This window comes from Scyliorhinus canicula, chromosome 7, assembly GCF_902713615.1.
Source record: "Scyliorhinus canicula chromosome 7, sScyCan1.1, whole genome shotgun sequence".
NCBI classification, from domain to species: Eukaryota; Metazoa; Chordata; class Chondrichthyes; order Carcharhiniformes; family Scyliorhinidae; genus Scyliorhinus; species Scyliorhinus canicula.
The window spans coordinates 165346126-165360100 of record NC_052152.1 but is presented as its reverse complement, the minus strand read 5'-3'; the positions used below and the strand labels follow the sequence as shown (position 1 = coordinate 165360100).

The window sequence follows — 13975 nt, the reverse complement described above, 5'->3', positions numbered from 1 at the left end:
CCAAAAACATCTTGCTCAACAATGGGTCTGCATAATCCACATGGGCCTTAGTCCATGGGCGACCCATTCCCAAGGGTCAAGTGTAGCAGGAGGTGGCAAAGATTGCTGGTGGCACTGTTTTATGAGCTCTTCAATTGCCTTGTCTATTGCTGGCCACCAGATCTAACTGCATGCCAACATCTTCACCTGACCTGGATGAGCGCTGTGTAACTGTTAAAGGAGGGGCGACCGCCCATGATCCCCATTGAATCATGTTGTCTCCGCGTGTCAACTCGCCTTGACGAGTGAGGTAAGGTCTGAGCAGCTCCCATGCCCACGTGTTTCCCGACGGCCTGGGGGTGGCCGCGATGGGAAACCCCATTGGCCAGCTGCAGGAACGGAGAATTCCACTGCGAGCAGGGGAGCGCCACGCCGGAAAAGGGAGCTGGTGGGACTGAGAATCCGGCCAGGGTCTCCTCCCACACTCAAAAAAACTTTCACAGAAATTAGCATCAGATGTTTCACTTTAAACTATCAGTTTCAGTTGTGTAACATCACATAACAATGGGAATTTCAAAACAAAATTCTCCAATTTTAATTTCACCAGGTATTTTGTTTGCTTGAAAAATTTCTTACACTTCAGGATCACTTCTTGACCTTTGGTCTCAAATCTGTCAGACCAAGCCCAACATAACGTGCAATGCATTTTCTTGTCAGCTTGGATCTTGTATGTCTCTCTTGTGGAGTCCATGAGTTGGATTCAATTTGCATTGATTTTTGGAGCAAGCAATGAGATGGATTAAGGGCTTGCCCTGCTCACTTGAGAATTGGGTTTGTAACTTTCAAGAATGTGATAAATACTTAAAACAGATTGTTCATTTTAGTGCTTAGTTTAAAACAACAAAACTGGTGTCCAGTCTTGTTTGTCTAGCTCACCAATTCAGGTGCCCAATTAAACTTCGCAGTTCCTCTTTTTCCGTTTCAGAAGCCGCTATATCCTTTTGTGAGGCCCTTCCATGATAAATTGCTCTGGAGTTTATATTCTCCAAGTAAAGCTGCTGCTGTATAGTGACTTGTGAACTCTGCCCAATATCGAATCGAATGTATTTGAATGTTCCAGAGGCCATGGGCTGGATTCTCCAAAAATGGGGCTATGCGTTTCACTCTGGACTTTCCTTAAGTTCTATGCTACCCCGTGCGATATGGCGGGCTCACACCGCGCACCTTGATGCAAGAAGTAGGTCCCCCCGAGATCGCGCGCGCCCGATTTTTTTGCCTGGCCGTCCATGAGGCCCCCCCGGTGAAGGATCCCTCCACCAGGACGGCCGTGGACTGAGTTCGCAGCCGCCACCCAAGATTTCCGATGGCCGATTTGTGGTTAGAACAACGCCGTTGGGAACTCAGCCAGTTACACTTGGAGAATCGTGGGTGGAAGGGGGCCTCTGTCAATGGACCCCTACCCGCTCCGCGTAGACCGCACGCGATTCGCCCCAGAGAATCGCTTCACTGGTGCGCGTTACGATTCCCGCGCGAACGCCCATTCTCCGTCTCCGCGCCGAACGCGATTCCGGTGCAGAGGCTCGGACAATCCCATCCCTGATTTCCAATCTTGAATTCCGTTCAAAGCGCATTCATAACAGCTTTTTCAAATTTGCTTCTACCACCTCACAAAAAATCATATACATACATTAGGAAGATGCCTAACGTTTCCCTCCATTGTGCCAATAAAACATTGCTGGGTCTGTTTTCAACTGAAGACAGCCCAACCTTAACAAAACCGACTTCACTGAGAAATACCAAACTCTGAGGAGTCATTCAACCAAAATACACATTTATTTATCTCCCAGAGTACTCTTTCTGTTTTTGGCACCTCTCTCAGAGGACAAAGAAAAATTGTGATGACCCTGTAAGAAAGAAACTTCAATATCTATTGACTTGCATTCCCAAGCGTTTGTGGCTAATAGAGCCAAGGAGATCTTCAAAATAACCTTTCCTGCCGTCGGTGAATCTACCCTTACATCTTGGTAACGCGGGTTTTCTTCAGAACCTCGTGCTCCAAACTGCCTTTTGCCTTATACCTTTTCCGTGCATATCCATCTGTGAGATAGAACTCATTGTCCCCTATCTGGGACCTTCATGTACACCCAAAATTCTTTCCAACTTTTCAGTTCTTGTCATTGTGCATCTTTTAGTAATTTATCATCAAATTTGTTGGAAGCCACTAAGACCTCGATCACAAAGGCTTCTGCTCTTTGTAGCATTTCTTGACCTTGTTAAGCTGCGCCCTCCACCCTGCCTTATATCTGGACTGCCACTGTTTGATCTCTCCTTCCACAGTCTTGTCTTATTGCCAATAGGCCCATTTGTGACATGACCGCTGCCGGGAAGGATAGTTTGCCCAGGAACTTTTTTAGAGCCTCAGACATTTGTTCTAACAGGGTGTGTCTTTCTGCAAATTTAACTCCTGTCAAAACCAGGGACAGGATTCTCCGACCCCCCCCCCCCCCCGTCGGATTGGAGAATCACCGGGGGGCGGCGTGAATCCCGCCCCCCGTCGGCTGCCGAATTCCCCAGTGCCGGGGATTTGGTGGGGGCAGGAATCACGTCACGCCGGTCGGGGGTTGTTGGCAGCGGCCCCCCCCCAGTGATTCTCTGGCTCACGATGGGCAGAGTGGCCGCCCGTTTTTGGCCGCAAACCACTCCGGTGCCGGCCTAACCCCTGAAGGTGCGGATTGGGGCGGCCCGACGCCGGAGTGGTTCATGCCACTTCTCGGTGCCGGAGTGGCCCACCCCGCCGGTTCGCGGAGAATCCCACCCCAGAAGTCTAGTCTATCCATATTTCTAACTTTAACACAGTCCATTAATTTAAACGCCAGTAGTGACTGAGGAATTTCTAGACGGAATCTTTGCAACCTTGTATACAATCTGCTAAATTCCATTATGTAGTCTTCTATGGAGGTCTCCTCCAACTTTCTAAATTTGTCAAAATCTGACAATGTCTAATAAGTCATCCTTTTAGTAAATCATACCTATGAAAGCTACTAATGTATCCAAACCTTCATCCAAGTCCGATTGCTCCGGCTCCAATTTTGAAAATGCCTTACATCTTATTTTGCTTTCACATGGAAATGAAAGTGTCAAGGCCATTTCTTATTTATTCTTGGGCAAGGATGTAACCTGTGTCCACATGGTAACTTCATTCATCCATTGGTTTTAGTGTTGACGCTCAGAAACAATGGTGGGTATTCATATCCTGACGTTCTACGCTTGGATTCAGTCGTTTGTTTTCCAAGTTTCTCTAAATAACTCTTCAAGTTTGGAATTCGGAATACAGGGTGTGATTCTCCATCCCGCCAGACCCGTTTTCTGGCGTGGCGAGCCCCTGCCGGCAGTGGGATCCTCCATCATGGCAGCTGGCCAACGGGGTTTCCCATTGTGGCCACCATCACGCAATCAGGAAATTTGCAGGCATGGGTGCGCTGCCGGCAAAGCGGAGGATCTCGCTGATGGAAAATCCCGTTCACAATCTTGCAACTGAAAGAATCTTAGTTTGCAATCCTTTTTGCTCACAAGCGCTCACCATCCTCTATTGGCATTGTTAAGCTCCAATGATAACTCTATAATAAGAACTAGAAAGTAAGTCTTGACATCTTCATTCTCCAAGTTTATTGTGTGCAGTAACCATTTTTCCACAACACCATGGTGCCACCTGTATCCCCATTATATTTGGTGAAATTAGACAATAAGCGTAATCTATTAAACAATTAAAATCAACTTAAGTACTTGGAAACATTAACTCTTTCCTAAAAGCATGCCTGCCGACAATTATGCTACTTGTTGAGGGAATTCAATCCCCAATTGATTAAGATTTTACATGCCCTGTGGGATACCAAACTTCGCACATGGGAAACATAGGCAGGCAGACCAACCATTTTTTAGTTTTTAGGGCGAGATAAAATGGGGAAATGGAGTAAATGCTGGATGAGGAGTTGGGAGTTTCAGGGCGTAAATTCAGAGGCTTTTGAGGGAATGTTTTTTGTGTTAGGCTCAGTAGAGTGTGGAGCTCTCAGGACATCAATGTCCTCTTGCTGGCTGCCGGAACTCACCTCCCACCTGCTGTGTCTAACAGCGCTGGCCATTTTTCAGGCAGTGATGTCTCTGTAGCCTCTGTGTGCCGCCTGTCAACTTCCTGGCAGGCTGCCATTGGGCACGGCCCCCCGGTGTGTGCCTGCTGCCGCTGACCCCACTGACCCAATATCACGATTCTGACATGATCCCGGGCGGGACTGGGAATCGCTGCAGCTTCCAGTTCTGCCCGCTGAGCACACACATCACATGCGGTATTCTGCCCAATGTTTTGTGTGCAAAAATCACATTCCTTTGTTTGCTATTTTAGTGCCAATCTCATCTGTTCAACTCAGCAGAATGGGCAATTTCTTCTCAATGTTAAATGTTTGTTTAACAATAATTGAAGAACGTTGTTTCAAGGCATGTGTCCTAATTGGGCGAGAATTCACTAACTATAATAAAGCTTATTCTGGGAATGAATAAGTTACCTAAATTCAAGGGGCTGGATTTTGTGGGGCTGACAGGAGTCTCACTCATGGAGAAACATCCAAAGCAAACGTAGAAATATTAGAAATGCTGCAGATTATTCTGTATTGGTTGCATGACTAGCCATTTATTATTTCCCCACTTATATTTTTACCTTTATTAATATTTCTTCCTTCAGCATTTATTAATGCATGGTATTTTTAAGCAGGTGTTGCAAATTTACCACCAAATATAGTGGGCCACAACAGCCACAGTATTGCTGGATTCAAAGAACTCAATAGGAGTCAGGAAATAGCTGTTCAACAAGCTCTTGAAAGCCCTTTTTCTCTCATCCAAGGTCCACCAGGTGAGTGGAGACATAAAAAGTGTAAATGTACAAATAATTTGGGAAAGAAAAGTCAACTGTCAGCTGTCAAAGAATGGCATTGTTTATCGCTGAAATTCCATAAAATGACATAGAACTTGCAATTCAGAAACAGCTTGATCAGCCAAACCATTTAGTTTTGTGTTTGTCCTCAACGCAAATGGTAGTCCTAAATCCACGTGCCTTCCCTGTTAGGTTGCCCAGATATTCATTATATGGACAAATTCCCAATGGAAAATAATTGTACACTTAACATTTGAGAACAAAATGGATGAGTGATGTCGCAAAGAACCACTAACGTCTATGGATTAAGAAGAACCAGAGAGAAAAATTAGACAAGAAAAAATATAGAAAAACTTGTATGTGGGGCTGGGGGAGAGAAATCAACATAGCAAGTGTCTATTTGCTAATGCTTCAGTGGGTGACCCAATATTTATTTGGCAGTGTTATGAGCATACTGCACACACTATCGTTTACTACCATTTATTAAATTATATCTTCCTAGTTCCCCAGCGTTGCATACTCCAATGATGCACTGGGGAACCCCTCCATGGAGTTCCTATGTAAGGGCTTACCTGGCAATTGCCCAGAAGTCCGAACTTCCTCTGGACAATTGCTCTGGGTTAGGAACCATCCAATAGAAGCAATTCAAATTGCTAACTTTGGTTGGTTCTGGCAGATTTACCTGATAGTAACTCTGTAAGAGTCAGAGGGAAAAAAAAAACACTTCTAAATTGGATTGGATTGGAGTGGATTTTGTTTATTGTCACGTGTACTGAGGTACAGTGAAAAGTATTTTTCTGCGAGCAGTTCAACAGATCTTTAAGTACATGAAAAGAAAAGGAAATAAAAGAAAATACATAATAAGGCAACACAAGGTACACAATGTAACTGTATAACACTGACATCGGGTGATACACGGATGTAGTGTTAATGAGGTCAGTCCATAAGAGGGTTGTTTAGGAGTCTGGTAACAGTGGGGAAGAAGCTTTTTTTGAGTCTGTTTGTGCGTGTTCTCAGACTTCTGTATCTCCTGCCCGATGGAAGAAGTTGGAAGAGTGAGTAAGCCGGGTGGGAGGGGTCTTTGATTATGCTGCCCGCTTTCCCCAGATAGGGGGAGGTGTAGATGGAGTCAATGGATGGGAGGCAGGTTTGTCTGATGGACTGGGCTGTGTTCACGACTCTCTGAAGTTTCTTGCGGTCCTGGACCGAGCAGTTGCCATACCAGGCTGTGGTGATGCTACCAGATAGGGTGCTTTCTATGGTGCATCTGTAAAAGTTGGTAAGAGTTAATGCGCAAAGAGTAAATCCAGAGAAGCCCTTCATAGACCGACTCCACCTCCCCCCCCCTTCCCACTCATGGCCCGATCCCCCCTCTCCCAGGTCCCAGCCTGAGTGAGGAAGGTTGGGCGAGGCAGGCTTTGGAATCACAGCATGGATAAGCCAGTCGAGAATAGCAATCCACCGGAGATTACTACTGAGAAAATTACGGGCTATTGTTTAATTTGAAGAAGGTATTTTTTGACTCCTAATCAACATTTGTGCCTTACCAAGGAAAGAACTGAGTGTACAACTGCAGTACACTAAATGGCTGATGCTCAGCGATGTATACAGACTCTTGAAATCTTAATTCTGTTGTGTTAACGGTTAACAGTGCATGGTTGATCAGTCCATTGTTTATTCATGAAACATGTTCACACTGGTCACCTTATTTTGTAGGAACAGGAAAAACGATAGTTGGAGTTCACATCGTGTATTGGTTCCATAGAATTAACCAGCATCATAACAGTCTCAATGGCCGGGATAAAAGATGTATTCTTTACTGTGGACCTTCCAACAAGTCCGTCAACGTTGTTGCTGGTAATGTTTCAGTGAAATCATATAACTTTGATCACTTAAATTGGCTCATGTTTATTCTTACAGTTGCTGACTCAGAGGGCTGAATTTTACAGGGATGATAGAAGTTGCACACCGGGGCTAAAAGTGAGAGGGGATCCTGTTTCGGCCAGTGGGAGGGAGAGACATATTTCAATTAAGTGACCACCTCCAGGACTGCTAATTAAGGATGGTGGCCTGCTCCCAATAATTGCTGGTCCAACCAGAGGACCGGCCACTCTGCAGCCTCAGCAATACCAGTGCTAGCAATGACCATTGCTGAGGCTGCAGCTACAGGGACAATGCATCATAGAACAGAGGTAAATGGGGATGGGGGTCACCAGGGCCAGTTATGCAGACCCTACCTATTGGGGAATTCGTAATGCACATGCAACGCTGATTCCGTGGGTGTGCCCATTACGGCAGGTGCTGCGGAGAGGGGGGTGGTGGCGTTCTTCCCTCGGCGAATACCTAACATGGTAGTGACTATCCCTCCATCCCGCACCCTCGCCAACTTCCAATGCTAGCATAATACCCATGGAGGAGGAGCGGCTCTTATTTAGCCACTTAAATGGCTCATTGGTCTCTGGGACGGTGGTTGATCTGTCAACATTCTGGGAAAATAGCATGGCATGGGAAAATATTGCCCAAACCCCTGCTCATGGCATTTTGCTAGTCTTCCAGCCTCTCCACTTGTCACCAATGGCCTGGTAAACCTCTGACCAGATGTTTTCATTGACTTGTGCACACACTCAGTATTTCACTGAGATTGACTTAGACACTCAAATGATTCAAATAAAACATTACTGACTAAATCACATATACTCTTGCACACAGGAACAACCAGACCATTTGAGTACATTGTGAAGTCAATGTCAGAAATCATTAAAATGATATGAAAAGTAGCACATTGTCCTAGGGCGTCTGATCTTCAGGGGTCAAACTCCGGAGGTACGCCAGATGATGCATTGGGGGGTCATCAGAGGACCCAGGCAAGGACAATATGGGAAATGCCTGGCAAGTTTAAAATTCTGATGGGCATTTACCCTGTACTGGAAACATCTGATACTCTGATTTAAATTCGAGACTTTGGATGGGTTTCAACTCTCTCAGCAGAATAGCTACACAGGAAAGGGTAGAGGGATTAAAACTAAGGTGTGCAGGTTAGGTGGATTGGTCATGCTAAATTGCCCTTAGTGTCCAAAAAAGGCGAAGTGGGGTTTCTGGGTTATGGGAATAGGGTGGAGGTGAGGGCTTAATTAGGGTGCCCTTTCCAAGGGCCGGTGCAGACTCGGTGGGCCGAATGGCCTCCTTCTGTACTGTAAATTCTATGATTCTATGATACTCTTCCTACCCATTGCCTCCCCCTCACCTCCACAATGGCCCATCCCCCCTCACTATCCTGCCCTCTTACCTTATACATTTACCTTCTCCTTGCCTTCTGAAAGTGATATTTAAACACAGGATTTTTTAATACTTTATGGCATCTAGTGTAAAAGGTGGACGAGTCTTCACCATGCCTAATACTGTTGCACTGTACAGAAAGGACTTAAGTATGCTGTAGATTTCTCACCAAGTCTAGATTGGAAGTCTGGATGAGAATTGTGCAGCTCCCAACCTGGGGAAGTGAAAAGGAGTGGAGTGACAGCCAACAGTGATTACCACTTCTCGGAAGTTCTGACCCATACTACCCTCTTCAAAACCTTCTGACTCAAAGATGAAAATGCTATGAACTGTAGCAAGCTGACAGTTTCTACTAATTTAATCATAGATGGTGAGCAATTTGCTAGTGTAAACATTGCCCAGTTGGAGCAGGACTGAGATCAGGCAGACTCATACAGTTGACTCATACAGAATAACAATTTGGCTGTACATGATATGTCAATTAGATTGGTGTCTTGAATACATAGATAAATAGAACATACAGTGCAGAAGGAGGCCATTTGGCCCATTGAGTCTGCACCGACCCACATAAGCCCTCATTCCCTCCCTATCCCCGTAATCCAATAACCCCTCCCAACCTTTTTGGTCACTAAGAGCAATTTATCATAGCCAATCCACCTAACCTGCACGTCTTTGGACTGTGGGAGGAAACCACAGCACCCGGAGGAAACCCACGCGGACATGGGGAGAACTTGCAGACTCCGCACAGACAGTGACCCAGTGGGGAATCAAACCTGGGACCCTGGAGCTGTGAAGCCACAGTGCTATCCACATGTGCTACCGTGCTGCCCAATATGTTTATAAAGATGTATTTTTCATTGAGATGAATATGTTAAATACCTATACTTGTTCTTTGTAGAATACCTGTTGAGGCTGCAAGGAGATGTGAAACCATTGCGTGTTTACGGTGAGCAGATGGAGATGGTGGATTTTCCATATCCTGGAAGCAATCTGGTGACCTCTAAGAAGTACAATAGGGAAGGAAAACCGAAGCCTATCCTTAGGTAGATATTTCTCCTGCAAGAATAGTGGCACTTAATTAGAAGTTGCTTTCATTGTGTGGCAGTCTTTTACCACAGTTACAGAATGGGAAATTACATGTAGAAATGTGACTTATACATTATAATCCAAATTATCATGGACATTAGCGAGGTAGCATGGTAACCAGCCATTTACCCTGCACCAAATCGCTGGGACAGGGCCATTTACAGAGTCTGATTAGTGGTGCCATGAAATACCATGTCAAATCAGCACTTCACCCATCCTTCTTGGATTGAAATTTGTGGCGGTTCTTATATGAGGTTGGAGTTCTGATCCATTAGACTTTTACCCCAAATTGCAAGCCCCTGTCAGGATCACAGAATCATAGAATGCCACAACACAGGAGTTGGTTATTCAACCCATCATGATTATACTGGGCCTTTGAAACACTGATCCAATTAGTCCATCTTAATGTTTCCTTTAAGATGCAATTGTTCTATCTATCCTGATCTTTCCAGCATGCTGCTCTTTCTATTTTGTTTGCACACCACAAGCACGTGTTATTTATCGCAGAGCAGGGCCTGCGTGGCATCTATTAGGCTGCTGCAAGGCTGTGCAGCTGTTGAACTTAGTGGGAACATTGGTCCCATTCCCCTACTCTTTCCCCATAGCCCAGCAAACCTTTCCCTTGAAAGTATTTACCAAAGTCCCTTTTGAAATCTATTTTTGATCTTCTTCTACCACCCTTTCAAGCAGTACATCCAAGGTGACAATAACTCACCGTAAAAGAAACCTCTCCTATTTTACCTTACTTTCTTTTGCCAATTACCGTAAATCTATGTTCTCTGATTACTGCCTCTTCTGCCGGTGAAAACAGTTTCTTCTCATTTGCTGTCTCGAAATTCTTCATGATTTTGAACACACCTATCAAATCTACTTTTACTCTTCTTCTTATACTTCTGCTCTAAGGAGAAGACCAGCAGTTTCACAGATCAAGCAAAATTCAGCCAATGTGGGTCTTCAACCTACAAGTTTGAAATTAAAGGCTCAATTTTCCTGGGTGGGTCATGATCCAGGATGAACTCGGTGTTGGTTACCTGGAAGTGGTGATGGTGGAGCAGCAGACACAATTGTCCCTGAGGTGATGAGTTAGAAAACTACCAATGGGAGTGGCGGTCAGTCTCCAGGGAGATACATTGAGAGAAGTCACCCACTGCCTTTGCAATATGGGTGATACCTGGCCATCAGCAGGCATGGTAGTGGCCTCATGAAGGCACTTTGGTCTGGGAGACTCTGAAAGCAGTGATCCGGGGGGAGCTGATCTCCATCCGGGCCCACAGGGAAAGGAGGGAGAGGAAGGAGAGGGAGAGACTGGTGGGAGAGCTTCTGGAGGTGGACAGGAGATATGCGGAGGCACCGGAGGAAGGGTTGCTGGGAGAACGGCGCAGGTTGCAGGCCAATTTTGACTTGTTGACCACCATAAAGGCGGAGACACAGTGGAGGAGGGCGCAGGGCGCGGTATATGAGTATGGAGAGAAGGCGAGCAGGATGTTGGCACATCAGCTCCGTAGGCGAGATGCGGCTAGGGAAATTGGGGGAGTGAAGGATGGGGGTGGAAATGTAGTGCAGAAGGGGACAGAAGTAAACGGGGTCTTTAGGGACTTTTACGAGGGATTGTACCGGTCGGAACCTCCGAGGGGGAGAGAGGGGATGGAGAGCTTCATGAACAGGCTATGTTTCCCAAGGGTTCAAGAGAGGCTGGTAGAGGGGCTGGGGCGCCGATAGAGTTGGAGGAGCTAGTCAGGGGGATCGGGCAAATGCAGTCAGGTAAGGCCCCGGGGCCGGACGGGTTCCCGGCAGAATTTTACAAAAAATATGCGGACCTGGTGGGTCCCCTGCTGGTGCGAACTTTCAATGAGGCGTGGGAGGGGGGGGGGGGGCTTTGCCCCCGACGATGTCGCGGGCACTGATCTCTTTGATCCTAAAACGGGATAAGGACCCCTTGCAGTGCGGATCATATAGGCCTATCTCACTCCTTAACGTAGATGCTAAGTTGCTGGCGAAGATCCTGGCTACCAGGATAGAGGATTGTGTGCCAGAGGTAATTCATGAAGATCAGACAGGATTTGTCAAGGGGCGGCAGCTCAACACGAATGTGCGGAGACTGCTCAATGTTATCATGATGCCGGCAGTGGAGGGGGAGGCGGAGATAGTGGTGGCGCTGGACGCAGAGAAAGCGTTTGATAGAGTTGAGTGGGGGTACCTGTGGGAGGTGCTGGAGAGGTTTGGATTTGGGGAGGGATTCATCAAATGGGTGAGGCTGCTTTACGCGGCGCCGATGGCGAGTGTAGTCACAAATGGAAGGAGATCGGAGTATTTTAGGCTTTATCGTGGGACCAGGCAGGGGTGTCCCCTGTCTCCCCTGCTCTTTGCACTGGCGATTGAACCGCTGGCCATGGCGTTGAGGGAGTCAGGGAAGTGGAGGGGTCTGGTCCGGGGGGGGGGAGGAGCACCGGGTATCGCTGTATGCGGACGACCTGCTGTTATATGTGGCGGACCCAGAGGGGGGAATGCCGGGGGTGATGGAACTGTTAGCGGAATTTGGGGGCTTCTCAGGCTATAAGCTGAATTTAGGAAAGAGCGAGGTATTTGTAGTGCACCCGGGAAATCAGGAGGAGGGAATTGGGAGGTGTGGTGATCACAAGTTAACTAGATGCAATACAACTGAGCAAACACTAGAGGGGGCACGGGAGAGCCATATAAATAGACGGGGACAGGAAGTGAGGACACACTTCACAGAGGGCAGAACTTGGAGCAGGACACATACACACACACATGCCAGCTAGGAGCACTGAAGGTAACCTTAGGAAACAGCTCTGAAGAGAGAACGAATTCACAATAAAGCTTCTTCTCCACATTTGAGACTACGAGCTTTATTAAGACACGAGTAACAACACATGGTACCCAGGAGTGGCTTCAGACGCTTACTACAGGACAACTCAGTGGCAGATACAGAAAGCTCAAAATGGCATGGAAATCTCCTACTGGACATTTGACTTGGGAAGACATCGCTAAGTCGAGGATGTGGATTGGATACCCAGATCAGCTAGACCTGACTGGCAATGTAAGAAATGTCTGGAAAAGGTTTAAACAAATGTTTGATTTTAATCTCGTAGCTAATGATGTACAAGAAGCCTCAGACAACATGAAAATAGCAATTCTCACCGCAGGGCCTGTAAATAGGAAAGTGTATAATGGATTTAAATACTCAAAAGATGAAGACAGAAACAGCTTACAAACGTTACTAAACAAATTTGAAGAGTACTGTGAGAAATTTGAACAGCAAGGCATGCTCAGAGTCCAAACTGCACAGAGACTGAGTGATGCAAAACTTTAAAAATCACGAAAAGAACAAGAAATTGCGAATGAAAAGTACAGATCAAAAAGAATAAATAACAAGAATTTCTCACAAAGCCAAAACGCTGAAACCCTGTCCAAATCGGGAAGAGAAGATTACTTACGAATTTTGGAGAACCAGTCCTGGTGGGAAAGAAAAATCCCTGAAATCCGCGAAAAACGCCAAAAAATGGCGTTGGAGCACATTTTGCAGTCTCCGGTAAGCAAAGAACTACAAATGGCGTCTGCGCATGCGCCGGAACCGGAAGCCGCGCATGCGCAGTTTAAAAAAGATCGCGGTGCCGATCGTGATGCGCATGCGCAAGACGCGCATGCGCAGTCAAAAAAAGTCTTGGTCGCGGATCGTCATGCGCATGCGCAAACCGCGCATGCGCAATGGACACAGAACCGCACAGGGAAGGAAGGCCAATTTGCGCATGCTCAATTCATTCCTACGCGTGACGTCATGACGTCTGAGCATCCCGACCACGCCCACTTAAAAGGGAAATGCCCGAAAATTGAAAATAAGACACTTAAAGTGGTAAACACAAATTTTCTTGCCTCAGAACACAGAAAAACGCCTGAACTTAAACCAATAGTTAAAAACAACTTGCACAACACCCTGAAAAAAGCAGTCTGCACCACCCAAAGTGAAGAGAACAAAAAGAATTCCGAAACAACAAAAGATGATTTGTTTTTCAAAAAGTACCTCTCAGACATGGCTGAGACAGTCGGATATGCTTATCACAGCATCAGCGACACGGTCGCAAAGTTCAACACGAATCAACTCGTGGTAGAAGAATCCAACCAGGATGATTTGGTTTTCGGAGAATACTACTCAGACACAGCTGAGTCAGTCGGATATGCTTATCACAGCATCAGCGACACGGTCGCAAAGTTCAACACGAATCAACTCGTGGTAGAAGAAGCCAACGAAGATGAAATGGGTTTCAAAGAATACTACTCAGACATGGAGGAGTTATTTGGACATGCTGATCACAGCATCAGCGACACCGTTGCAAAGCTCAACACGACTCTACTCATGGTAGATGAATCCAACACCATGATGCCATGGCAGCTCGTCGATACATTGGATGACAGCAATACCCTAGACGAAGACGACGCCACACAGAGAGCACAGGAAGACTCCACAGAGCGAGCGATGACAGGCTCCACAGTGCGAGTAATGAAAGACTTCAAAAGGGATGCAAGCAAACACTCCCTGGCGAACACCATGCATGAACAAGACCATGCAGGTAAACCCGCTGTATCTGAGCAACCGCAAGCAGACTATGAAAGTCTACCAAGCTCACAGGAACAAGAAGAAGACAACGTACATCTAACCACTGACACCATGCATGCACAAGACCATGAAGGTCAACC

General features: G+C 46.4%; 1 protein-coding gene across 3 annotated transcripts in view; it reads left to right on the top strand.

The window, feature by feature from the left end:
* Positions 1-13975, top strand: part of helz2a (helicase with zinc finger 2a) — a 138099-nt gene that overhangs the window by 75074 nt on the left and 49050 nt on the right. For all 3 annotated transcript variants that reach the window (XM_038803190.1, XM_038803191.1, XM_038803192.1), the window contains 3 exons: positions 4742-4879; positions 6617-6757; positions 9075-9219. In XM_038803190.1, the coding sequence (XP_038659118.1) occupies positions 4742-4879; positions 6617-6757; positions 9075-9219 (424 nt within the window). The remainder of the gene's footprint in view (positions 1-4741; positions 4880-6616; positions 6758-9074; positions 9220-13975) is intronic.